This window comes from Poecilia mexicana, unplaced genomic scaffold (genome assembly GCF_051168715.1).
Source record: "Poecilia mexicana isolate PSO_F unplaced genomic scaffold, ASM5116871v1 scaffold_12, whole genome shotgun sequence".
Taxonomy (NCBI): Eukaryota; Metazoa; Chordata; class Actinopteri; order Cyprinodontiformes; family Poeciliidae; genus Poecilia; species Poecilia mexicana.
The window spans coordinates 23,519,361-23,546,550 of NW_028263381.1; the positions used below are offsets into that span (position 1 = coordinate 23,519,361).

General features: G+C 38.6%; 1 protein-coding gene across 1 annotated transcript in view; it reads right to left on the reverse strand.

The window, feature by feature from the left end:
• The window catches only part of LOC106920571 (voltage-dependent N-type calcium channel subunit alpha-1B-like), an 85,758-nt gene that overhangs the window by 19,437 nt on the left and 39,131 nt on the right, over positions 1-27,190 (reverse strand). The window contains exons 17-35 of the mRNA XM_088011375.1: positions 26,121-26,678; positions 25,709-25,914; positions 24,429-24,567; positions 22,467-22,596; positions 21,921-21,980; positions 20,660-20,766; positions 19,431-19,442; positions 14,679-14,775; positions 12,651-12,811; positions 12,425-12,562; positions 10,084-10,285; positions 9,259-9,423; positions 8,082-8,192; positions 5,827-5,910; positions 3,846-3,962; positions 3,165-3,230; positions 2,846-2,937; positions 2,617-2,767; positions 1,658-1,785 (exon numbers count right to left, since the gene is read on the reverse strand). Coding sequence (XP_087867501.1) covers positions 1,658-1,785; positions 2,617-2,767; positions 2,846-2,937; positions 3,165-3,230; positions 3,846-3,962; positions 5,827-5,910; positions 8,082-8,192; positions 9,259-9,423; positions 10,084-10,285; positions 12,425-12,562; positions 12,651-12,811; positions 14,679-14,775; positions 19,431-19,442; positions 20,660-20,766; positions 21,921-21,980; positions 22,467-22,596; positions 24,429-24,567; positions 25,709-25,914; positions 26,121-26,678 — 2,724 coding nt within the window. The remainder of the gene's footprint in view (positions 1-1,657; positions 1,786-2,616; positions 2,768-2,845; positions 2,938-3,164; positions 3,231-3,845; positions 3,963-5,826; positions 5,911-8,081; positions 8,193-9,258; positions 9,424-10,083; positions 10,286-12,424; positions 12,563-12,650; positions 12,812-14,678; positions 14,776-19,430; positions 19,443-20,659; positions 20,767-21,920; positions 21,981-22,466; positions 22,597-24,428; positions 24,568-25,708; positions 25,915-26,120; positions 26,679-27,190) is intronic.

The window sequence follows — 27,190 nt, forward strand, 5'->3', positions numbered from 1 at the left end:
TTGTTTTTGTTGTTTTCGTCTTATTTTTTCTCTGACATTTTGCATAAGATTTAATTTCATTCATTTGAGTTTGGAGAATTATTTAATTATGCTTTCTTTGAACCGGTTAGGATAGGTCTATGGCCTATACAAAACATTTTCATTACATCCTTTGCACAAAAGCATTTTTAGACATTGAGATTTTAGCTAGCAAGATAACTTTTACGTTTAAACAAGATTAGTATCAAGTTATAACGTGATAGCACTCAAAAAAAAAAATTTTCCTCCATGACGGCAATGTGCTTCCACGGTTTTAAGGTATCTTGTCACTTTATATCCAAATAAACGCCCCACAAACTCAACGTTTAACACTCCCATCTGAAAATGGCTGCCAACAGATGGACCATTACACCACCATACATCTTTGAAAAGCATAAGTAGAGCCTCCTCCACAACCAGCAAGAAAACAGCAAGTTCTTTCTGGATGGTTGCTATGGTGATTCCCACCATTTTTAGGAAGTTGGGGACTTTTTTCAAATGGAAGAAAATCACAAATATAGATCTAAAAAGTAAAAACATCTTAAAGTGGAATATGCTAAACCTTCTCAGAGTTTTTTAGCTTTATTTTTTCTAATGATCACCTCCTACCTCAGCACTGAATTCAATATGAGTTCTATGTGTTGTGGGTAAGATACTTACTGCTTATAGCTACTACTCACAACCGCACTTTAAACACAAAAAGTCTTTGTTTTGAAAGACTTTTTCAAAACAAATAGTGTAAATAGTGTAATAAAAACTTACCTCAGACAGGTTCAAAATTAAAAACAGTTAAAAAAAACTTCTCATATAAATCTACAGTAAATGTGTAAAAAACCTCAGTTTTTTTTTTTTATAATTTCTGAAAACAGACATAATTTCACTCTTAACACTGCAAAAAACACAAAATCTTACCGAGTATTTTTTATTGTTTCATTTCTAAGACAAACTAACTTAGAAATAACTTTTCAGAACAATACAGGAGCTTGTTTTACGTAAAACATTCTCCATTTTCATACTGATGAAAATGTTCTAGCTATAAGTGACATAATCTGCTGGTGGAACGAGAAGTTTTTCATCCACATTAAGGATTTATTTGCTTAAGACCAGCTCCATTATTTTCCTGAAAAGTTCTTTTAGTCTTATTTTAAGTGTACTAAGATATTTGATCTAGAAACCAGATCAAAAACACTTGGTCAGGTTTTGTGTTTTTGCAGTGCAGCAGGCTCATTCATATTCAGAGGAATAAATTATAATTCCTCCCCCATAATGTCTGTCAGGTGACGGCAAATCCTTATTTTACCTCTCTCACCTCTAACGGCGTCCTGATCAAAGAAAGGAAGCTTCGTTAGAACGTAATGAAGTGAGAATAATCTGAGACAGATTAGCCTTCCCGGTGCTCAGAATTAGCATTTCCGCTCCAGTCAGAGCGAGGCGCCTGGAAACGGACGGGCCTGACATAAACCTGCAGGAGTGACAGGAAGTCTCAGCAGCAGACGGTGGGGAAGCAGAGCCTGCCGGATTAGCAGCATGACGCGGAGCGGAGCGGGGATGAGATTTCAGCTGAAGGTTTTCCTGTTTCCTTCAGCGGCAGACGTCCTGTGGAACGGCGCCGCGTCGTAGCGCAGCGGGAGGAACCTACCAGGCGGCGGGGTCGTACTCTGCCCACACGCGGATGAACTCGTCCAGGTGGTGCGGCCCGAGGATGGAGGCGTCTCGAGTTAGATACTCAAAGTTGTCCATGATGACGGCAACGAACAGATTCAACATCTGGGTGGAGAAAAAAAAAGACAAAATGAAGGAAATGAACATTTGACCTGCTTGGACCAGGTAGCTATATAGTCTTTCTATACATGTAAGGCTGGGAGATTCATTTATTTGATCAATTAATTGAAGTTTTGTTTTTGAAAATAAGATTTTTTTTCCACCAATCCACTCCTTGGGTTTCCATACATTATTTTTGATTTTTAAGCCGTTTTTTAGGCCCAGCGGGGAAACTTGATACTTTGTCAGTTATTTAGCAGGTTGTTGCTAGGCAACCAAAATTTGGGGAACTTCTTACTCAGCAGGTCGTTGCTAGGCAACCAAAGTTTGTGGAACTTCTTACTCAGCAGGCCGTTGCTAGGCAACCAAAGTTTGTGGAACTTCTTACTCAGCAGGCCGTTGCTAGGCAACCAAAGAGCGAGTCGGTCAGTTGATTCCACCAACCTAGCTTAGCTAGTTGAAGTCTTTCCTCTGCCTGCGACTCCCAGAATGCTGTGCGGTTCTGGATTGGAGTTCAGTCAATATTGAATATATTTAATATTCTATCAGTCATATTATTTATTGATATCAATCAGATTCTTCCATTTAAAACAAGAAAAATATCTTGTTACATTTGAAAAAAAAAATGATCCAGTGGAACTGGAGCTTTTTTAGTCAAAACTGAAGACTTAAAAAAATCTCATATTACTTGCTGAAAAGTTACTTTTAAGTCAGTTTTGTCTTATTTCAAATGTACTAATATATTTAAACTACAAACTAAACCAAAAATACTGGGTGCAATACTATGTAAACTCTGAGAAGAGCTTAGAAAATCATCTGATTTCCTGAGTCACTGACCAGGAAGGAGCAGAGGAAGATGAAGGACACGAAGTAGAAGTAGGCGAAATCGCTGCCGCACTCCTTCCCAGAATTTCCTGAGAGTTTATCACACGGCCGGTTACTGAGGCAGGCCAGCATGATCTCATGCCACGCCTCGCCTGTTGCACTCCTGATGACACACACAGCGAGCCAGCAGTCAAAATGGACGCCGCAGATCAAAGCGTCGGCGCTGAATCTCTGAGGTTACCTGAACAGCAGGGTCAGGGCCTGGAAGAAGGTCTGGAAGTTGTTGTGGTGATTTATGGAGGTTTCTTCGTTCAACTCGATGTTCCCGAACACCTGAGGACAGAAAACACAAACCAGGCTTCAGGGTAAAGCTGGGTTTTTATTCACCATAGAACTGAGCAACATGACACTTCCAGAACAGATTTGCTCAATGGAAATGCACTAATTTAGAAAGAAATAAATCTGGTGCATTGACCACACAGAAGCACTTTAGATAAATCAGTCTCATCTCAGTTCTGTGAAAGCAACAGAAAATGCATCATTTCCTGGTTTTTGCTGACCTGCATGCCAATGATGGCGTAGATGAAGAACAACATGGCGATCAGCAGGCAGACGTACGGCAGAGCCTGAAAACAAGCAGAGAAACATCTGAAATACCTTCATCTTCCAAACAGACGTCAAACAAATAAAAGTTTCTATTTCCTCTCCTTTCTTTCTAATCTCTCCAGCCCTCCTTTGTCAGAGTTTCTGCTCTTATGTAGGATCTGGAGACGATGAACTCGACCAGCAGGCTGATTCCTCTGACCGGCTATTTAACTCGCTGCGAGGAGGAGGAGGCGGCGAACAGTTGTTGTAATTAAATCGCCACCTTTTAAGACTCTGCAGCTACTGTCTGTCTGTTGTTGCCGGGCTTAAAAGCTCTCAGCTCTGACATTAAACCTCCTATAAAGTCCCTGAGCTGCTGCACATATAACTCTGCTTCTCCCAGGGGGATTTAGCGAGCGAATCGGCGCTGTGTGGAAATCCCAACGGCTGTCCGCCGAGGCGACATTCAGCTGGAAGGAAGCAGCATCTATTTCCTGCGTTTGTTCAAGAGTGAAGCACACTCCATTAGAGTGGCTAATTAGCTGCATTTCCAGAGAAAAGTGCTTTTATCTTTTCTCTTAAACAAACAATTATTCCCTATTTGCTCATTAGCACATTACAGTCGCCCACAGATGCAACTGTGTGTTTTTACTGACCTTGAAGGACTGAACGAAGGTCCACAGCAGGATGCGGATGGTGTAGCCCTGACGCAGCAGCTTGATGAGGCGAGCGGCTCTGAACAGCCGCAGGAAACTCAGGTTTATCATCTTGTTCTGGAAGAAAGGAAAATATCTGTGAGGAGATAAATGAAGACGGCCTCAAACAGGAACCTTCACCGATCTACCAAAATTACTCCAAAAGTGCATTAACAACTCATCCAGGAGGTCAGAAAAGTTTCCAGAACATCATCTGAAGCTCTGCAGAGCTTAATAGACTCAATAAACAGTGGAGAACCTACACAGGGACGGCCGTCCACCAAAATTACTCCAAAAGTGAATCAGCGACCCATCCAGGAGGTAATAACAGATACCAGAACATCTAAAGCTCTGCAGGCGTCACTTGGTTCAATTAACAGTGGAGAACCTTCTCAAAATGTACCAAAATCACTCCAAAGTGAATTGGCAGCTCATCCAGGTGATGTCAAAAAGATTCCCAGACAAAATCTTAAATTTCATGACATTTCGGGGGTGTTGGTAATTTACAACCATGACAAAAGACACTTGAGTTGCTTTGGCAGCCCAAAAAAACAAAACCTGAGTAAATAATAATTTCATTTTAGGTGTTAAGATGCAGACAGTCAGCGCTGCTCACCGTTTCATCACTGTAATATCACAGACCCAGATCGTGCTATGAATCCTAACAGTCTTCTAGCAGCAAAAGTTCAGCAGCTCAGCCTGAGAAACTAAAACATTCAACAAATGAGAGACATGAATTCCTCTGAGTATAAAAGTATTCCTGATGTTTTCTTTCTTCAGTTTTTCTTCTGAGTGACCCGGTCTTAAGCCACTTGGTTGTAAATATTTTAAAACACAATCTTTTAGCAAGCTAGCACTGTGAGCTCATGTCACGACAAATAAACTGTTGTTTACAAGCTTTGGACCACTAGAGGGCGCCTACACTGTGAGAAAACCTGTTTTAAACCATCCAATAATTCATACCTGTAGATGTTCAGGCCTACCTGTTAATGTTCTGTAATTTGCATGATTAAAAGATGTTTTTTCGTTTTTTGGGGGGAAAAGGGCACCAACTCCGTCTCCAGTCCCGGGGCCCTCTATCTTCTAAATTCAGCCCTGTTTTCAGCCAGAATCCTTAAATTTTACCCTTCTAAAGATGGACTCAGTGTACATTTTCTATTTTCTTGTTCGACATTCGGTCTGTAAGTGCTCCAGACAGACTGGTTCCAGCTGAAGCTCTCGGTTTATCTTTTCTCTCATATCACGTCATGTCAGAGAAACAGCCGACGCTTTAAACTGAGACTGAACGGCGCACACACTGCCGGCGAAACTGAAACAAAAAAAGAAGAAGAACCAGCAGGCGACAAGAAAAGCCACTTACCGTCTAGAGGTGTCAGATGTGACAGAGTGAGGCACCAGCAGACACAGCAGATGATGGAAACAGCCAAACAGAAATAAGAGAGAAGAAGCCAGAAAGGAGACAGAAAAGAAGACTGATGTCCTCAAGAGGAAGAAACACAGCGGCTGTTGACTCACGGGAAACCACATCGGCACCGTCTCAGTCCTCCAAATCAGATACATCTGATTATATTTGTAATATTTGTGCATTTTTTCATTGGAGCCATGTTCTAATTATGAAGATTTGCATGTTTCTCAATCAAACTGATTTAAGGACTGAGACGACGAGAATAAGACAAAGCATGGCCTCTACTGCTGCTCTGAGGGTGGACAAACAATGGAAAGCCCATTTTTATTAAATCTCTGCAAAGTTGTAGGTAATCCTGTTAAACAGGAAATCAAATTTATTGTGTTGAGCAAAATAATAAAACCACCACAAAAAGGCTAATTTGATCTTTTTTTTACATTACTACATTGATTTAATGTGACTTTACACCAAAGTTTGTTAGTCGTCTGTTGGATGCAGAGGATATGCGACGCTGCACAAAGTGGCTGCAGGTCTTACATTTATCTCTGTGAACAAAATGTCTGTGATGCTCCCAATCACCGTCACAAAGTCAAACACGTTCCAGGGTTCCTTCAGGTAGTTCTGAAACAAAGTGGCACAAAAATACAGACATTCATATCATTATCAATTCTCTGGAAAACACAAATTAGATGCTGTGAGGATCAAAAACACAAAGAACAAACAAGTAACAAGTCTTCTACTAATTGATTAATTGATTATTCTGACGATTAATCGATTAACCAAGAATTTTTATACACTGTTAGAAATATATTAAAAGATGCAAATAAACAATCTAATTCTAAAAAAAAAAACATTTTATTGCCTAGAATGCTATACTGAGGTATTAATTAAGTAAATCTGAACCGGGTGAGATTAAAATATGCAACTAGGAGTTTTAAATACAAAGGTATTTTTGATTTAAATGGAAACTGTATTTTTGTACAATTTTGGGTTAATTACTGCTCTGAATATTTAGTTTTATTGACCAAATTACCTCTTTTTAGAAGTCTGTATAATATATTTAACAATTCATCAATTACTAAATTAGTTGACGATTATTTCAATAATCGATTAATCATGATTAATCGTTTCAGCCATGAATATAATTGAATATTTGTGGACTTTGGCTGAAATCTGGATTTTGTCCAACCAACTTAAGTAAACATTACAGATTTTCTAAAGCCTGGTGGTCAAATATTCTGCAGATTGATACCAGAAACTTGCTGATAGCTACAAAACAATCTGATTGAGGTACAATGCCATAGGAACATTTAATTACATATTAGTGGGGATGTATGTGTGCATTTGAGCCTCTGTGTGTAATTTTGACTATTTAAGCATGAAGATAAACTTATTAGACTCAAAACTGCAACAGAAACTGGTCTGTATACTCCAGATAACGATTAATCAGTTATTAAATTAAGTGACGATTATTTGAATAATCAGATTAATCTGATTGTTTCAAGAAATAAACATTTACACAAACTGACCACATACTGACAGAACATAAATCATGAGGTTCTGTCTGGACCCTGAACACCGTCAGACGGGTCCGTCTTCGGGAGCCTGAGGCCGGGTTTCTGCCAGGAACCCACAGCTGTTTTCTTTGAGCCGCTACAGCAGCAAAGCGTTTAAAAAAGGCAGATGTGAGCTTAGCAGCTAAACAGGTGGAGGTAAATGGTGTGTGAGAAAAGCTATTTAATAAATGGGCCTTGTAAATGGAACTGAGCTGCAGGTGAAACGCGTCACTGCAGACCAGGCGGCTTCATGTCAAGAGAAGATTTATGCTCCTTCCTCAAAGTTCATTCCTGAACTGAAAATGAAAAACAATTTCAGCATCTTATGCAGTCTGGGTTGCATTGGATATTGACATTTTAACAGTATTGATCATTGCACATGTAAAGAAACCTTTTATTGCACCATCTTAAAAACAGAGGCAGTACAAAGCTGGACGTTTAACAAAGTCAAGCTAAAAGCTACAGAAGGCTAAAGCTAATTATTACCCAGAGTTGAGTCTAGAGCAAGTCAAACAATAAAAACTAAAGCTAGACATCAATCGATTAAATTCCCCCAGTCTGAACATGAAAATAGGATGCTATGCTGCTACAACTCATAGGCACAAGTGAGAGCGTTGCGAAACACAAATAATCACCCGGCCGAACACGGCGTGTTAATTAATAAAACACAATTTAACAAAGGTTTGAGGCAGATATTTTGTCTTAAAGAATTGCTTTAAGGCTCTAGTGGCCTTTATTTGAAAGGAAGGTAGGGTATTGAGAGAGAGGGAGGACATGCAGCAACGATCACTAGGCCGGGAATCGAACCTGCATCAGCCACGTCGAGGACTAAGGCCTCCTTATGTGGGTTGTGTTTGTCCCCACAGCAACCGCCTCAAGGAATTTTAATAATCACGGTTGTGGAATCATTCTAGGAGTCGTTACAGCCCTAAAACAGTTACTTGTAGTCAAGCTAAAAGCTAACAGCTGACCATAATCAGAATAGGCTAACCAATAATCACAACATAGTTAACAAGTTAGTCATAGTTGAGCTAACAGTTAGCTCCTTATGGTGTGTTCAACTGGAACCCCAAAAATGTTCAAACTCTAGAAAATGTCTGGGATTAATATTTTTTTCCCCTACAGTGACCATAATACGCCGTCATTCAGTCTCAGCACCACATTACTTCTCAACATAAAAACCCCGGAACAGAGAGCGAGAGTTTAGAGCGCAGAAGATTATCTTCAACAGCTCACCAGTGGATTGAAAGCAATAATCTTGAGGATGCACTCTAGTGTGAAGAGACCAGTGAAGACGATGTTGAGGTATTTCAGCATAGACTCGTACACCATTGGAGCGTCGTAGAACTGAGGACAAAAAGAGGAAACAGGATCTGAATATTACAGCAGACTGTATAACAATCTGAACCTGAAGGAGGAAATGCAGCTGGCAGCCATTCGATTACTCACATTACAAGCTTTATGTTTGGTGAAAATGCCTCAGTTACACTTTAACCCTCTAAAATATCTGTGTGGGCTGCGTGTGATGATTACGACATGAAGCTCTACCATTATACTAAATGGTTCTGTTGTGTTGGGTCGGCTGGAGCAGCATGATGTCACACCCCCATCTTCCTGCTAGAGGACAAAAAGCTGCTAGCTGGCAGTGGCTAGCTGGTTGTAGCTGTTAACATAACGCGCTAAATCTTAAATGTACATTTGAAATGTAAAAGAAAAAGGGACACAGTGCTTTGCTACTAATTGTCAACACTACGATGACTAGATAACAAAGTCAGGAAAAAGTTTTAATTAAGAAAAAATAGCAAGGGAGAGGCAAGTATGTAAGTTATGCTAGCTTGACTATGACAACCATAACATGTAGATGTGCTGTGGAATTTGGTGTGTTGACCTAAACACCAACTCTGACACATCATCAGTAGAGCAGCGGTTTAAATTAGCTAACCAACCACCGCAGTGTTAGCTTAGCTAATAGCAGTGGAAGCTAATCCACAACTGTGATCACTTATTAATAATCACAGAATAAAAGTCTGTGACAGACTGAATGTTCTGTTCTTTGTGTGGGAAATGTTTGTAATTGTTTTTGGTGTTGAATCCTGAAACATAAAGTGGCGTTGTTGTCAGTTGCTACGGCAACGAGTCTGCTTGTAGCATAGCCGACATGGAGAGTAAAAAAAAGTGGTTTTATTGTTTTGGGTTTTTTTCTGCGTTATTTTTTCCCGTTTGCTGAGGCGCACTGCATTAATAATACCAACATCTCCAGGTTTCATTTAGTGAACGGAGTTGTTCTACCGCCTGATCAAGGCAATACAGAAGCACGGGAATAACAAGTTGTTTTTAGACAAACTTCCTCCTTAACATATTAGATACAAGCCTGAGGTTTAAAAAAAATACGTTTCCAAGAGTGAGATCTGACCTTCATCATCAGGACGACGGTGTTGAGGGCGATTAAAGTCATGATGGCGTACTCGAAAGGTGGCGACACCACGAACTTCCACATCTTGTACTGGAAGGACTGCTTGTTATCCGGCATGTATCGTGTTAGCGGCCTGGCGTTGATGGCGAAGTCGATACAGGCCCTCTGTGGGGAAGACAAGCAACAACTGACTGTGTGGAAATATTCTCTGGTGGAAAAAAACGTTTGGAGATTTTTAAAGTCAACGTCAGTGACGGGCACTGCTAACTAAAAAGTTAGCTAGCTTTGCTAGCACTAAAGCATCAGTCATCGACATTTGTTCTGCTAACGATAAAGCGCTACTTTCATGTATATAGTATTAACTTCAACAGGGTCAAACATGTTATTGCACACCTAGCTGTAGAGTGTCACTTCAGATATTATAATGTAGCTGTTAGTATTGCTAAATCCGTTGCTGATTTTGCTAATTGCTCATTTTACTGTAGCAGCAGCATTGCATTCTGGGTACAGAACAAGTGTAACTTGTGCCACCACATCACACGTGGAGAATGTAAGGAGGCAATAAAAAAAACATAGATGTTGAACTTTATTAAGCTGAAAGTTTATAAAACAACCAAGTAAATTATCACTTCAGAGAAATTAATCTGGAGGAAGCTAAAAAAGTTAGCTAAAATTCTACACTGCTAACCGAAATACTAGCTCTACTCTTAGCATAAGTGAAGAATGTAAATAGAAAGAATTCCTGTTCTCATTTTAACGGCGTCTTCTGTCAGCCATTTTGTAGAAATAAACTGTAGTTTTGGCAGATAAAGCCAGGAGCTTCACCTCGTTCTTCTCCAGGCTGCACTCTGACATCGCTTTGTCTCCCTGCTCCTGGAAGGTGATGATGATCAGAGCTACAAAAATGTTGACGAAGAAGAACGGAAACACCACAAAGTAGACCACGTAGAAGATGGACGTCTCCATGCGGAAGCCCGGGCTGGGGCCCTGGTCTTCGTACGTGGCGTCCACAGAGTGCTTCAGGACCCTGGAAAGAGAAACTCTGGAGATTATCAAACACTCAGAGATAAAACGCTTTGTTACGACGCATTTGTAGAGATTAAAACGCTTCCTCTGCTCTGCTTCCTTCAGCTTTTACTCAGCTCTGCCCGATATACCCCAATAACTTTAATCTGGTGAGATGATGAAAATGAAATGCTGGAAACGCAGCACTGAGATAATCATCTGCCTTTGTCACTAAATATATAACCGCCCACCAAAGAGCGTATTTGTAGAAATAGATCAGAGCAAATTATTTTCTTATCTTCTAAAGTGGTTTTTCTGGCTCTCTGAAACTCTTTCCAAGTTTTCATTTGGACGTTGTTTTCAGAGGTTTTGTTATATTTTTATTTCCACGAGTCATCCATGTGCTCCAGGAATACAACTTAAAGAACAGACATTAGCTGTATTTTTAATACAAATGGATGCAAAATGTTGTTGATATTCCACTAATGTTGAAAAAATATTTTCCAGTTGTGGTGTTTCCATTAAATAAGAAATTAAATACAAATCACATGTGAATAAGTTTGTTCATGTGATAACTCATTAAAAATAAGCAGCACCATCATCCTCCAGCTACTTCCTGTTGTCTTCTTTGTCATTTCTGCCAGTAGTAACATCCTGTTATTGATCATGTGACTCAGTAATGAGAAAAAGTGTTCCCCGTGCAGTTTTGTGAAAAAAATAATTCTGATGCAGCTGAAAAAAAAACACTGCATAAACATGAGTTTTTTCTAAATTGGAGTGATTTCATTAATCATATTTATTTTTGTGATTTCAATTTGTGTAATTTTAAAGTGTATGGAAACGCAACTGCTGTAAATAAAACAGCCAACAAAGGTGGAAACAAATCTTCACACAAAACACAAAATCTTACCAAGTATTTTTGTCTAGTTTCTAATGCAAATATGTTGGTACACTTGAAATCAGAAGAAGACTAACAATTAACTTTTCAACAAGAAACAGGAGCTTGTTTTAAGTAAATCATTTCTTAATATTGATGAAAAACTGCTAGTTCCTCTGGCAAATTATTTCACTTACCACATGGGAAAAATATCTTACTATAATTGAAATAACCTGCTTTGGAACTAGAACTTTCCATCAATATTAAGGGATTATTGATGTTAAACAAGCTCCTATTTCTTGTTGAAAAGTTTAAGTTAGTTTTGTCTTATTTAAAGCAAACTAAGACATTTGCACCAGAAACTAAACCAAAATACTTGAATGATTCAACGTAAAGCCGCTTGGATCAGAGGTTTCTGCAGGACTTTAGTGTGTAAAACGAAATGATCTGACTCATTATTCTCAGATTACAGGTGTCTGCAGAGAGGCGGCGTGGGCTCCAATCCTCCTCCTGCGAGTATTTAGCAGCTTCTACAGGAATCTTTTCTGTTTTTATCATGATCTGCTCGTTTCCCATAAGCTGCTGTATAATTACCTGCTGCTTGTGAAGCTCTTATAACAGGAACAGCAGATAAGAAGATGGAGAAACAGACATTTTTGTCATGTATCTGTCAGTTTTCTGCTTCACGTTGCATTTTGTTTGTAGGTTAAACTTTAATTTAGATCTCATCTGACCAAAGTTCCTTTAATTATTTACTAGATTAGATAGATGTCATTATTTTGTGTTGGTCTATCACATAAAATCCCATTAAAATACATTAAAGGAGTATAAGTACTTCATATTTTTTGGTAAACCCATCTGACCAAACGTCCTGGAATTCCACTGGGGTTGCTAGGCAATGAGCGGAACTCTGCTGGGGTTGCTAGGCAATGAGCGGAACTCTGCTGGGGTTGCTAGGCAATGAGCGGAACTCTGCTGGGGTTGCTAGGCAATGAATGGAACTCTGCTGGGGTTGCTAGGCAATGAACGGAACTCTGCTGGGGTTGCTAGGTAACAGGGAGTGCCTGCTGATTTGTGAGGTTACATTCCGGAGGTTTTTGAAACGACCCGTTTAACAGACACCAAAATACATTAACTTAATGCCAAAAAGTCTGGGAAGTTTTTTTTTTTAAACACTTGGGTTGTTCTTAGAAGCTTTGGAGACCCAAATGAAGGAACAAAAACATGTAAAATGTGAATTTTTGATTAGTAGGTCCTCTTTAGTAACATGTTTTAATGACTTACAGTGGCCAGCCCTCTCCGGTGGAGACGGTGAACAGCGTCAGGAAAGCCCAGAGAACATTATCGTAGTGAAACTCGTACTTCTTCCACTCTCTGGGCTGAGCCGTCACTTCCTTAGGATCGTACTCCAGAAACTGACCTCTGCAAGGAAGGAGAGCGGATAACAGAAACTAAATAACACAAGTAAATCAACAGGTAGCTGTGGGGGGATGTGTTCTGCTAACTGTACCTGCAGTCTTTCTCCAGACCTTTGGACTCGTCGGTGCAGTAGAAGAATTTGCCTTTGAAGAGCTGAACAGCAATAACAGCAAAGATGAACATGAAGAGGATGTAGACGATGAGGATGTTCAGGACGTTCTTCAGAGAGTTCACAACACAGTCGAACACAGCCTGAAAACGACACAGACAAAAACAGGCAGTCAGGAATGAGCGAGCAGCAGCACAACGCTAGCAGGATGCTACACAAGAGTTTAGCTAACAGAGCTAACAGAGATTCAGGAACATCTAGTTATAGCGAGAAACTTTCATGTTTTATTGAGATATAAAAATACCAAGATGTTGTAGTCTTACATCATTTCCTATTTAAAGACAGAATCTCTTTCAGTTTTAATATGTTTTTTTTAATTGTTCGGTTTTCAGTGATTGTGTTTATGTTGCTTCACTGTGGCTTTAATTTGCCCTTCAGCAACAAATGAGATTTATTAACTCGAATAAGTATTACTATAATATACTTACCTTATTTTGTACACAAACGAATGTGTTATCTCTCAACCCAATCAGTATATAATAAAATATACTTTTTAGATGATAGTTATTCAGAGACAATCCCAACAATCATACGATACAAGATAGCAAAGATAAATTAGCTAACTAGATAGCCAACAGGGATTAACTAGCTAGTTAATTTAGATTAGCTAGATAACTAGCTAACTTATATTAACTATATGACTAGATAGCTAAGTAGGTAGGTAGTTGGTTGGTTGGTTGGATGGATGGACAGATAAAAAGCTAGCTAGCTAGATAGCTGGCTAACTATCACTAGAGTTCACACTGGGAACAGGAAGGTTTGTGTTCCTGTGTTTTCCTCTTTCAGATTTCTGTCTGTCTGCTCCACCATCATGTCTGCATTCAGGATGAAGAGTTTTGTTGATCTGTCCTGACATGCAATCCAACCAATGAACCTGCTGCTGCATGAGTGATGTTCATCAGGAGCATATTCTTCCTCTCCTCCACCAGCAGCGCTCCGTCCAAGCCTCCGCAGAGAGATGGAGACGGCCGGCTGGCTGCCAACACCCATCTGTCTCACTCCTTCACTTCTATCACTCCTCTGAGAGGCTTTGCTTTGGGACGATCAGCAAAGGGAGACTGTCATTTATCCATCTGGAGAAAATAAAGGCTTGTCTTGTTAAAAATCGTCTTTCTGTGCTGCTGCTGTTGATTGACGTTGGCCAAACTTTAACCTGATTGGTTGAGAAATACTTAATTCATAAAATATTTGGAGAGAAATTTTCAATTAAACATTACAGATAAAGTCTTAAGACATTTTAGTGATACTACACTGAAAAAACAAAATTATCCTCTACTTCCTGTTGTCTTCTTCGTTGTTTCTGCCAGTAGTAACAAAATGTTCTTTTAAAAAGAATATAAAATATGAATTTCTGAGAGGGAAAAAAACCATCCAAATTTGGAAGGAAGAAAGTCAGAATTTTAAAATTTTTGTTAGACTTTAGCCATTAATATTAGAAATGTGAATAAAATTTGAAATTGCAAGATTAAAATGAGAATTCAGAAAAAATATTGAAATTCTGAAAAAAAAGAAGCCAAAATTCTAAGATTAACTTTTGGTATTAAAGTCCAAATTATGAGAAAACAAATTAGTAATTTCTTATCAATATTAAGGAATTATTGAATTAAACAAGATCTTATATTTTGCTGAAAAATTACTTATTTTAGTTTCACCTTATTTAAAGTGTAGTAAAATATCGGTTCTAAAAACCAAACCAAAAATGTTTTTGTTTTTGCAGTGAATGGCTGTTTTACTTGGATGAAACTCAGTAACAGCTTTATTTTTTAGAAATCCTTAAAATTATTTTTGTTGTATAAAAATGAAACTAATGGTTTTAATGGGTTATTTGATCGTCTTCCTACAGAACCGCGGAGCTTTAACTCGCCTCAGGTCTCCATGTGAATCTGTCCAGAACCAAATGCTCAGAGTTTTTATGTGAAAGTTGGACTTTTTCAGGCTGCGTCGCTGTACCTTCAGCTTCGGCAGCCGCTTGATGGTCTTCAGAGGTCGCAGAACGCGCAGCACACGCAGGGATTTGATGGTGTTGATGTCTTTCCCCTTCGTTCCTCTGTGAGGAGTGAAAACGCCGTTAGTCTGGGAGAAACGCTGCGATCCACTCTAGTTTAAACTTTCTCCAGTTCAGCAGGTAAACTGATCAGAGCTGTTAGCATTCGGTTAGTGGAGAACATGCAGTTCGGTGGATTATCTAACTGTACGGAGTTACAATTGTGTCTATTCTTTGCTCCTCTGTTATGCTTCATCCTTCTTTTCTATTACTTACATTGATTTTACCACAAGATTATGGAAAAGGTTATGGTCAATGACAAAACAAACAAAGTTTTTTCTCAGATTTTAAGATGGATTTGTAAAATTAAAGCGAGCCAGAATTCAGGAGAAAAGAAGAAGCATAGGTTCAGAAAAAAAAGTCACAATTTTGAGACTAACTTCAAAGTTCAAAACATTAAAAAGTTGAAATTATGAGGAAAAAAGATAAATTTCTGGGAGTAAAAGTCAGAATTCTGAGACTGAAATCGGAATTATGAAAGAATAGTCATAATTCTAATTAAAAATGTCAGAAATCTGACATTAACGTCAGAATTCTCACATTTATGTTAGACTTTTGCTAATAAAGTCTTTCCTCATAATTTGACTTATGAGGAAAAGTAAAAAATCTTGCAATTAAAATTGGAATATGAGAAAAAAAAAACCCTCAAAATTCACAGAAAGAAAGTCAAAATTCTGAAGAAAAAAGTTAGAATTCTGAAATTTATATCTGAAAAGGTCAAAAGTTTGCAGTTAACATCTCAATTGTATGATTAAAGTCGGATTTCTGTCAAAAATAATTCTGAGATTATTGTCAAAATCATGAGATTAAAGTCAGAATTCAGATAAAAAAATAAGAATTCTGAGATTTCAGTAAAAACTGAGAAAAAAAAATTCTGTTTATTGTGGCACTAATCTTCTTCCATAGCAGAGGGCCGAGGACATGAAGTAATTATTCGGAACAATCTGGAACACGAGTCAAACACTGTGGGAGTTTTTTCCACTTAATTAATGGAGATCAAATTGTTTGTATTATAAATATGTAGTAACCAAAATGCAGCATAGAAACACAGGAAACAGACTTCCATAGAAAAGGGAAATAGACACTGAGCAACTATCAAACACTGAATGTTTATCAGTGTTTGCAAAGACAAACATGCAATAAAAATGTACATCTCTAAATATAAGGAGTATCAGAGCAGATGCTGCCTTTATTTTATATGCTTGACTGAATCCAGCCCTAAGGAGCGCTAACGTGTTAGCATCTGCTCACCAGAAAACCAACAAAAATTCAGTATATTTAGATTTTCATCCTTTTTACCATGACTACCATTAAAAAAGAGGAAAACAAGTTTTAGTCATTTCCATATAAAACAACATTAAACCTGAGTTTGTTTTTTGGTAAAAAGTGCTAAACTCCAAACATTGTGACTTTGGGAGTTTCACAGTGAAACGTCATGCAGCTGTCATGCATCATGCCGTCTCTGTAGTTTCTGTTCCCGTGTTTAAATGGTCGGACAGTCGAATAGATTTCACAGGCTGAAGATGCTGCAGGTTTTCAGGCTCCTTCTCCACTTTCTCTCATTTTTAAGAGCTCAACATTTTATTTTACAATATAAAGAATAACAATAGTCGATAGACATTGAGTGAAAAAGCAGCCAAACCAAAAAATGCCATCAAAATGAATGGAGAACTGCAGATTTAGAGCATTTCAGAGGATCAGAAGAACGTTTTCTACTATGCTGTTGTATTTTTTTGGTTAAATACAAACTGAAATCAAAATCTGAAGCAATTTGAAACAAAAACTGCTTTTTAAAACTTTATTTCTAAAAAATAGTCATGAATTTGTATATTTCTAGTAAAATATAAGACTGTCTATGGCCTGTTTAAGTAGAATAAGAGGCTGGCTCTGTTAAAGGGGTAAAAGGCTTTAATCTCCTTCAGTTGACCTGATAAATCTTCTTTAACTGTGATTTTAGGAGTTTAGAGCTGGATAAAGACCAGCGCTGATGGATCAGACTGATTTAAAGGAACACTGTTCACAGCAGATTCAGCTTCTGAAATCTATTTCATGGCGTTCCCAATATTGTCTCCATAACTTTAGTTTGTCAATATTGGCTCAGGAGGATAAAAACGAGCAAAAACACAGAATATTACCAAGGACTTCTGTTTAGTTTCTCCTGGAGATACTCAGCACACTTGAATTAAAACTATCACTGGACGACAATCGTTCCATACTGGTCGATATCAATAATTATTGATAAGTTTTTTGTTTTAAGTATCAGAAGTTTTGTTATTTTTTATTTTTAAGCAGTTATGAAGCGCAGTGGGGAAACTTGAAACTGCTGCTGTCAGTTACTCAGCAGGTCGTTGCTAGGCAACCAAAGAGCGAGTGAGTCAGTTGATTGCACCAACCTGGCCTTAAATTAAATTATCAGATTAAAATGAAAATTATGCAATAAAAGCAGGAACTGAGTTAATTAAGTCAGAATTAATTTTTACTTAACTCAGATTAAGTCAAAATCATGAGGAAAAAAGTCAGAAATCTGAGATTAATAAATGGCAAAACTGTCTTGTTATAAGTGGAATAATCTGCCAGTAGAACTAGTAATCTTTAATAAATATTTATAAATTACTGATTTAAAACAAACTATACATCTTGGTGAAAATCTATGGCATATTTCAAGTGTACCAAGACATTTACAGCAGAAATTAGAGCAAAGGTTCTTGGTAAGGTTGAGATGTTTTGCAGGTTGAGGTTTGGTCTCAATACAGGAACCTTCAGGATTGTTAGCAGGTTGGGAATGGGAATGTTGGGAATGTTTTCCAGGAAATATGCTTTCAAAATGGGATTGGGTGAAAATAGGGGCAGTTCCCACCTGGCCACACTTTGTTGTGATCTGATGAGGAAAAGAAACGATAAGCAGGCAGACAGCACAGAGAAATCACCAGCATAGAAAGAGCTCAGCAAACACTTAAAGCTCAGATTAAACAGACATGAAGACTTTATTTAACCCTACAGACTGAAAAGACGCTAAAGAAGAGCGCTTGTTGAAATTCAACTCAAAAGAATTACAGAAAAAGCAACAGACAGGTTTAATAAACTCTAAATTGAAGAACTGCAGTGAGAGTAAATCACATTTATAAGCCAAGGTCGAATAAAAGACACTGATGATGATGATGATGATGATCATTTCACATTGCAAGGGCATTAAATCTTCATTTTCATTACTTTTATCGTCTCTCATTTCTTTTTAGAGCCTTTTCCAGCTTCATGCAGACGGTGTGACTCTCTAAGGAAGCAGAAACCTCCAATCAGATTCACCCTCCATGTTGGAGGATAACAGCTAAAAACAACAATAAAACACAAACCTGGCTGATTTGAATAGAAAAATATTTACATGAAAACATGTTGAGTTTGGGTTCATCCATGAGAACCCAGTCACAGTAATGACTGTTAATGATTAGGGTGATCATTTTTAATCAAATGTAAATAAATTATTTTCATTAAGTGTTTTCCAGGTGAAAAAACCATCAGAAAAGAGGGAAAACAAATAAAACATTCTTCAGGATTTTTAAGTTTATTATTCACAGAGTTCAACACTGATCTAAAGAAAATGTTTTCATTTTTTCCAGTATTTTTCTGAGGAATATTTGGGGGAAACTCTCCATTTCTCAGAGTTTAAATACTGACGGATAAAAGGTGATGAGCTGATGGACCTGCTGACGTCTCTGCTGTCAGGACTGAAGGGAACATTTAACCCTTGCAATGTGAACGCAGTCAATCTGACGGCTCCATGTGACTGATGTAGGAGAGACAAAATGATGAACCAAACTGAGCAGGAGACGAGAGGAAAAACAGAAAATAATCTCACTAATCTGTGAAAAACTAGAAAACAATGAAAATCTGGTAAAAATGTGAGTTTGGGTCGAACAGCATTCACTCTGTTCATTATCAGTTTAAATAGATGTTTATTATCAGTTTAAATAGATGTTTATTATCAGTTTAAATAGATGTTTATTATCAGTTTAAATAGATGTTTATTATCAGTTTAAATAGATGTTTATTATCAGTTTAAATAGATGTTTATTATCAGTTTAAATAGATGTTTATTATCAGTTTAAATAGATGTTTATTATCAGTTTAAATAGATGTTTATTATCAGTTTAAATAGATGTTTATTATCAGTTTAAATAGATGTTTATTATCAGTTTAAATAGATGTTTATTATCAGTTTAAATAGATGTTTATTATCAGTTTAAATAGATGTTTATTATCAGTTTAAATAGATGTTTATTATCAGTTTAAATAGATGTTTATTATCAGTTTAAATAGATGTTTATTATCAGTTTAAATAGATGTTTATTATCAGTTTAAATAGATGTTTATTATCAGTTTAAATAGATGTTTATTATCAGTTTAAATAGATGTTTATTATCAGTTTAAATAGATGTTTATTATCAGTTTAAATAGATGTTTATTATCAGTTTAAATAGATGTTTATTATCAGTTTAAATAGATGTTTATTATCAGTTTAAATAGATGTTTATTATCAGTTTAAATAGATGTTTATTATCAGTTTAAATAGATGTTTATTCTAAGGCTGTAAACTGGAGCGACACGGGGCTGATGGACGTGAAGGGAGGGGACAGACGGAGACAAAGAGCAGGCCGTGTTACCCCATGAGGCTCCTGAGAGCGAGGCGAGCAGGAGACGAAGACAGAAGAGGACAAAGTGGCAGAGCAGCAACAGAGCAGCAGCAATAAGACAGAAAAACCAGGGGAAACGTCACAGAGCAGAAATTTACTGATACGCCTCGTAATATCTCAGAAATTAAGCTTTTAGTTGTTCGTACACAACGATGTGCTTCACTGCGAGTGAACAAGACAAAAAACTTTAAGGTTTAGTTTTACAGAGAGCTGATATAAACTGGAAAAAATCAAAGTTTAACCTGAGTTCATGCATTCAGGAGGGGAAACGCTCAGAAAATAAAAGATTTTAAGCAAAAGAAATGACAAAATCTTACCAAGTGTTTTTAGTGTAGTTTCTAATTTAAGTGTCTTATTACCCTTCATATGAGACAAAACTAACTTATAAGTTCATTTTCTGCTTGTTTAAAATCCCCAATGAAAGAGAAAAGGTTCCACTGACAGATTATTTCACTTAAAACATTTTCTGATGTAATAAAGAAAATAATCTGAAAGTGTAGTAAGATATTTTCTCTAGAAACCAGACAAAAATACTTGGTAAGATTTTGTGTTTTTACAGTGAAATCTGCCGTTAACCCTTTACACACCAACAAGAGAAAAGCACTTCAGTTTATTTGTATTGCAGTTCAAATGAATTTACATCATAAAGAAATAAACATTAAATTCTGTAATATCAGATTTTAATCAATTCTCCAGTTAAAGGAAATTCAACAGTCTGGAACAACAGCAGATTTTAATGCGTTTTATTTCTAATTTATTCAGTGATTTATAGATTATAAGTATTTTAAAACGGTTCCATCAGTGAATTTCCCGACTGAATATATTATCTTCAATCAAAGTTCAGATTTTCCAGTTTAAGACAGAAAAAAAGGCAATTTTATGATTAATTACTTTTCCTTTTCATGGTCTCCCAATAAATGTCCAGACAAATGGACCTTTTACTTCTGCAAAATGTCTGTGCAAAACTGTGAAGCAATTATCCGACATTGTGTTGGGGATTGACTGCAAAGCTGCAATTATCTGGCAAACGAAGCTTTAAAAGAGCCTTAAAGTCCCTCTGACCTTCATCTGGATGCAGAGCAGAAAAGACAAATCTGACCAACAGCCTCCAGGTGAGGGGTTAGGGTTACCCTAACAGAGCAGCTAAAACCGTTTCAGAGAATTCAAAGCATCAAACAGGAAGTGATGAAACGACTTACGAGCAGGCGAAGGCCACCAGGGCGCCGCTGACCACGATGAAGTCCAGGATGTTCCAAAGGTCACGGAAGTACGAGCCGGGGTGGAGGAGCAGGCCCAGGTCGATCATCTGGGGTCAGAGGTCAAACACCAAGAGGAAACAACGACAAGCAAGGGCATTAGGTAAAAAAAATAATAATAGAGTAAAAATGAGAGAAAACAACAGAAAGGTAAAAACACTTTAACCTGCTGTTGGGTCAAAACTCCATTCAGGGCTGAACAATAAATCAATAATTAATCGTATAGATGATCCGTCTGATAGGACCGGGGCTCCCCAGAGAGCATTAACCTTTGACCCCGTTAGCAAACCCACATATCTACACAGTAAGTAAAAAACATGAAGGTTTTTATTCACCATTCAATAATTATTACATTCATTTATTATAAATGCTGCTTCATACTGTCTGCTGTGGAAATTCATTTTTATCAGATATTATGACATTATTACCAGATAATACACATTTTTCATCACAATCCAATCTTGATTAGAGGAAGATATATATATATATATATATATATGTAATATTTGGTATTAATCACATAAAATGTTTAGTTTATTTCTGTTCTTATTTTGTTTTTGCAGCAGTTCTTTGGTCTTTTTCTTGTCAGAAACTTTTCAGTTTCTTGTTTCCTAAACAGCCAATCAGAAAATGAGCATCAGAAATAAGAGTTAAATAAATTATTTTTACTAATATTTTATAAAAACATGATCAAATATATTATATTGAGAATATTTAACTAAAATATAAGCTTAACTTCTCATGACCAGCTAGGCTAGGTTGGTGGAATCAACTGACTCTCTCGCTCTTTGGTTGCCTAGCAACGACCTGCTGGGTTGCCTAGCAACAACCATGTGAGTAACTGCAACAGCAACAGTTTCAAGTTTCCCCACTGCGCCTCAAAACTGCTTAAAAATAAAAAATAACGCTGTGAAGAGAAAACTGGATAAAATTTAAAATGTCTGATATTTAAAACAAAAAAAATATCAATAATGATCGATATCGACTGATATGAAACACTTACATGTGATATGTTTTTCATCCATAGCGTCCAGCCTTAACACCATTTTAATTTATTTTTTTTATCTGGATTTTATTTAAGGTTTTTAGGGTAAAAATGTTTGGGTTCGTTCTACGATAATCAAATAAAACCCCATTCAAATAAACAGGTTTGTGGATGTGACGCTGCTTAACGTGTTTATTAACAGTTATTACTTCTTCTCACCTTTATCACCATCTCAAACGTGAAGACTCCAGTAAAGACATAGTCCAGGTACTTCAGAGCCTGAAAACACAGTAAACATTTCAGAAGGTTCCCCTCCATCCTGCCAGCTCTCTGTTTGCTCTGCACTCTTCTTCTCAAACACACCAAACACGAACACACACCTCCACCTCGGTTTGCCTCTGTGGCCCTGACTGAGATGCTAATTAGCTGTGCTTGACTCTTCCTCAACATGTGACAGACAGGAGGAGCTCAGGCCACTTGTCTGCATGCATCTGTTCCCAACGCGGCTCGCGTGTCACACGAGGGAATCAAGGGTTGACTGAACTGGATGTGTGCCACTCCATCTTTGTTTCAGCGGCTCGGTGAGTCCAGGCCACACGGCTGCACCTACTACACTTTAGCAAAGCATCTTAGTTTTGCTTTTCCTTCCCTGACAGTGGAGTCCGAATGAATCAGCTGGAGTGGAGATATTTCTGCATTCGCTCGCATGACCGCGCACATTTTCATGCAAATACTCGTCGCCCCAGATGTTTATCTCTGACTCACGATGTTGCGGTCGGCGTTGGCCTCCACCGGGTCCTCGGCGGCCAGCGTGATGCTGCTCATGGTGATGACAATCAGGATGCACATCTCAAAGTAGCGCAGGTTGACCACGTAGTGACACAGGCGCCGCACCCTGCAACACCAACCGCACAGGAACTGAGAGGAGCTGCTGCTGCCAGCCACACACACACTTCAGTCTATGGTTCTGGCCTGGTTTAGGGAACAGAACCGTCCGGACCAGCCCGACCCACCGCGGACCAGCAAACAACCGACTTCAAACGTCTCTGGTAGAAAGTCTTTACTTTCTGTCTAAAGTCATTATTCTGGTCCAGTTTTCTTTACAGAACTGTTTTTAATTCAGATGCGCTGGATAGTTATGGATTATGAACTACGGTGGTCCAGAAGGGCCAAATAAATGGAGAAGCAACAGAGGAAGTTGTGCTGAAATAAACCTGCTAGCATAGCTTCCATTTTAGCAAAACGTTTTGACTGTTGTGACTTTTCCTTTTGTGTTACTTAATGCTTCTGTTTTGTACTTTTTGTTGTGTTGTAGTTTTTAAATATTCTGTTGTAGCTTTTGACTGTTGTGTTTTTTGTTTTGTAGCTATTTTACTGTTAGTTTGTAGATTTTAGTTGCTTAGCTTTTGACTTTTTCTGTTTTCTCTGTTCTTTGTTGTTGCTTTTTGTTGATTTGATTTGATTTTTTTTCCTAATATAACTTTAGACACATTTTTACTGAACTGATTGTGACATTAACATGGTGTCAGGTTTGTTTGGTGCAGATTAAAATATTGGACTGTTAATTATTATTGTGACGTCCAGAGGAGTCCCTCAGGGCTCCATTTTAGGACCCCTACTCTTCACTCTATTCATAAATAATCTTTGGGATAGTTTACCAACAGCAACATTTCATTTTTATGCAGATGACATAATCGTTAGTCTTTATTGTTGTTCCATTCAATTTATAAAAACTAAAATTTGTTTAATACTGAAACTAAATGTTACTGATATATTTCTAATTTCATAAAATCAAAACAAGAACCTGATATAAATCTTTATTAGTAACATGATCAGACAGCTGCATCTGAAATTAGGTTTAATTTTTATGAATCTATTCTGATTCTCACTTTCTGCCTCTTTATGCATCTGTACAGGTTGGATACTGTTTACCAATGCGCTCCCAGTTGTATTACTGGATGTTGAAATTATGCATCTCACTGTTCAGAGTCTGCTGCTGTTAAATCGCCCTGCCGGTTTGTCCCCAACGTCCCACAGGTTTTAAAGCACAGATTTCTGCTCTGCCGCTCTTTTATCTGTATTTGTAAATACCACAAACAGTGGGGGCTGCAAACGGCAGACGCCTGTTCCCAGAGTCGGAGCATAATTAGGAAAAATGGTGTTGAAATAAGCAGCATCTGCTTCCAGGAATACCGTAAAAACAGGACAAACATCGTCAGCACTGCTGGTTCAGCTGCTCTTTGTTTTCCCCAGGATTTTTCTCTTCAGTTGTTCATGTTGTATTATCTGTAGCTGTTTGCTTACATGTTGGATTTGTTGTATGTTTTACTGCTTTTGCAACATCTTTAATATAAAAAATTGGTTTTAACCTGTCCTTTTATATTTTTTCTAGGTAGAATGCACATAAATTCATACTTTATGTTTAATTCTGTCTGTTTTTGTCATGTTTACTCGTTGCTACCTAAATGTTGGTAGCGACAAAGAAATAAAAGCATCAGTAAGAAATAAATCTGATACATGAAAGATACAGGAACCAAGATCTGCCGTCAAAAATGCTGATTTTAAAAATAAAAAATCCAAACTATTTTATCTAAACTCTAAGCCAGTAATATTCAAAACAAAAGAAAGGATAAGGTTTTTATTTTATTTGGTTATTTGTTGCTTTAGTTATATTAGATGTCTGAAACGTACTGAAAGTATTTCTGCATGTTCAGTGTTGGAACCTACGGGTTTGTTTGTCCGAAGACAAACATGGAGCTGTAGGGAAGGATCTGCCGCGGCCCGTTAGCGGCCTCCTCCTCCTCCTCCTCTTCCAGGTCCTTCTTCTCCTCGCTGAGCTGGAAGTTCCCACAATCGATGCTGTTCACTGGTGCAAAGCAACAGAGAGTATAAATATCACTCATTTACAGCAACATAAAGACAAAACAACAATAGAGAAATGCCAGCTGTAGGTTATCGTAGGATTTGCTTCATTTGTTCCTCATTAGAGGATCCATGATTCACACAGATCTGGAGGCTAAAGACCAAAGAACAATAAAAACATTGTTATTAATTTGAGAATTCATTCACTGCTGTGTGTCTGAGGTAACATAAGTTCACAAACTCCAAGTTCTCGTAGCTAACGGCTACTGAATAGAGCTAACAGCTGCTAAGAGCCAAAACTTAGAGCCAAGCTTACAGCTAGAAGAAAACCACTACATATGGTTAAAGCTGCTCAAAGCTAAGCTGGCGGTTCTTAAGATTAAAGCTAGCAGCTACCCTGGATTGAGCTAACAGCTACACAGATTCTAGCTAACAGTTAGAAGTTAAACCAGCGGTTACATTTTCTTATAGTCAAATCAACAGCAGGTCAGAGTTGAGCTAAGTCCTGCCAAATGTCAAGCTAATAACTTGAGAAGTTGTTCACTTAGCGAGTCAGGACTTAGCTTGACTAGCTGACTTTTGACTGCTAAGCCTAGGAAGAGCCAGATTTACTGCTGCTTATAGTAAATGTGAACTCTACTTAAAACTGACAGTAACGCTAACAGCTACCCTGAATCAAGCTAAAAGCTACCCAGATTCTAGCTAACGGTTCAGAGTCCAACTGATGGCCACTGAAAATCTAGCTAACAGCTACATCAAGTCAAGTGAACAGTAAATCAAACAGCTACTTAATGTAAAGCTAACTGATGCTTAAAGTCAAGCTAATAGCTACCAAGCTAACTGCTACTTGTGGTAAAAGTAAAATATCAGCTCTTAGGAATAAAGCTAATAGCTAGTCACAGTCAAACTAAGAACTTCTCAGATACTAGCTAATGGTGACCAAGTGTTTCGCTAACGGCTACTGAAATTTTAGTTTCACCTATGCTAAGTCAACAGAACAGTCAGCTTACAGCTAATCAATCATTTAAGAGATAATGTATCTAAAACCTCACTTGAGCACAATTTTTCTTTTTTTCTGTTGAGAAAAAGTCACAGGATCATTTTTTACTGAATATGTTTTGTTTTTTGAGAGGTTGTGCCCTCACTGGGAATGATGGTGGTTTCTCCGGGCGGCGCGGTGATGGTGACGGGGATGTGGATGGCGTTGCTGTTCAGGGCGGCCTGGCTGGCTCTGGTCGAGTTCTTCTGGTTGTCGGCATCTTCCTGTTTCTCACTCGGCGTCAGGCTGCTTCGCTTCAGCTGCAACGGACTCCCAGCAAGGCTGTCGTCCTCCGTGTCTGCCTGTCTGTCCCTGGGAAAGCAGTGAAATTAACCTAAATGTAAATGAGTTGAGGAAACTTCAAACCTAAACTCTTCTTCTTTGGTTCAATTTAGTGCGTCAGAAGATCAGATTTAATTATGACATCAGTGGAGTTGGATAGTAACTAGTTACTCGGTTTCTTTTACTTGGAGTAATTTTATTATGAAGTATTTCTCCTCTTAATCGTCTGGACTCGCCTCTGGATGCGTGAGGAGCGCAGCTTCTTCTCTCCGTTGTCTCCTCTTCCTTTCCCGTCGTCTTGCGCTCCGTTCGTCAGCGGCCCGTTTCCTTCCTTCGGCGTGCGGCGGGAGCGGTGGTGCCGATGGCCTCGCTCCTCCTCCGGTGACCCGTTTTGTGGGCGGAGCCTCTCCCTGTCCTGGGCGGCGTCGGCGTTGTGCTCCCTGCTGCGGCCGTGGTGGCTGTGGCGCCGGACCGCCTGGCCGTCGCCGCCGTCCCCGTCCCGGTGGTGGTGGCGCCTCCTGGAGTGGAAGCTGTCCCGGACGCCGGGCCCGGCCGCCTCCTCCGGCGCGCCGGCTCGGGTCTGGTCGCCGTTCTTGTCCTCCAGGACGAGCGGCCGGTCGGTGTGCGTCTTCATGTCGGGGTGCAGGTGGAGGGCGCTGGAGGCGGCGAGGCGCTCGTCCGGGTCCAGCTCGTTGAACAGCGCCTCGGTGCTCGTCTTCATGTTGTGCTTCCTCAGCTGGTTGGTCCGCTGCTCCCACACCGACATGCTCTTAGCAGAACGCTGCTGCTCCTTGCTGCAAGCATCCAACCAAAACACGGTGAGTAAATCTCAGGTTCTGGTGAGTTCTGATGGGCCGGAGCCATGACATCTGAGGCTGACACATTCCCAGAGAAGCGTCTGGACGAGCAGAAACAGCAGATTTAGGTCGATGGATGGCGAGTTAAACGATCACATGAAGAGGAAAATGAAGAAACATTTTCACTGATTAGATGTAGCTAAGAGAGCGCTAACGCTAAGGCTAACGCTAAGGCTACGTTCACACAGCAGGAAAACCCGAATCTGGCTTTTTCACACCAGTCTGAACCGAAGTTAATGTACTTAACTAAAACTAATGAAATAAAGGCTATTATAGCTAACTAAGGCTAACAAAATAAGTATTATAATGGTCAGTTATCATTATTATAGTTTATGCTTTACGATGCGTTTGCCTACCAAGATGGCCGATCACTTCCAGTTCTGACTTGTGGGAGCTATGTATTATCAATATGAACTACCACACAAAAAAATAAAATGGGAATTGAATGA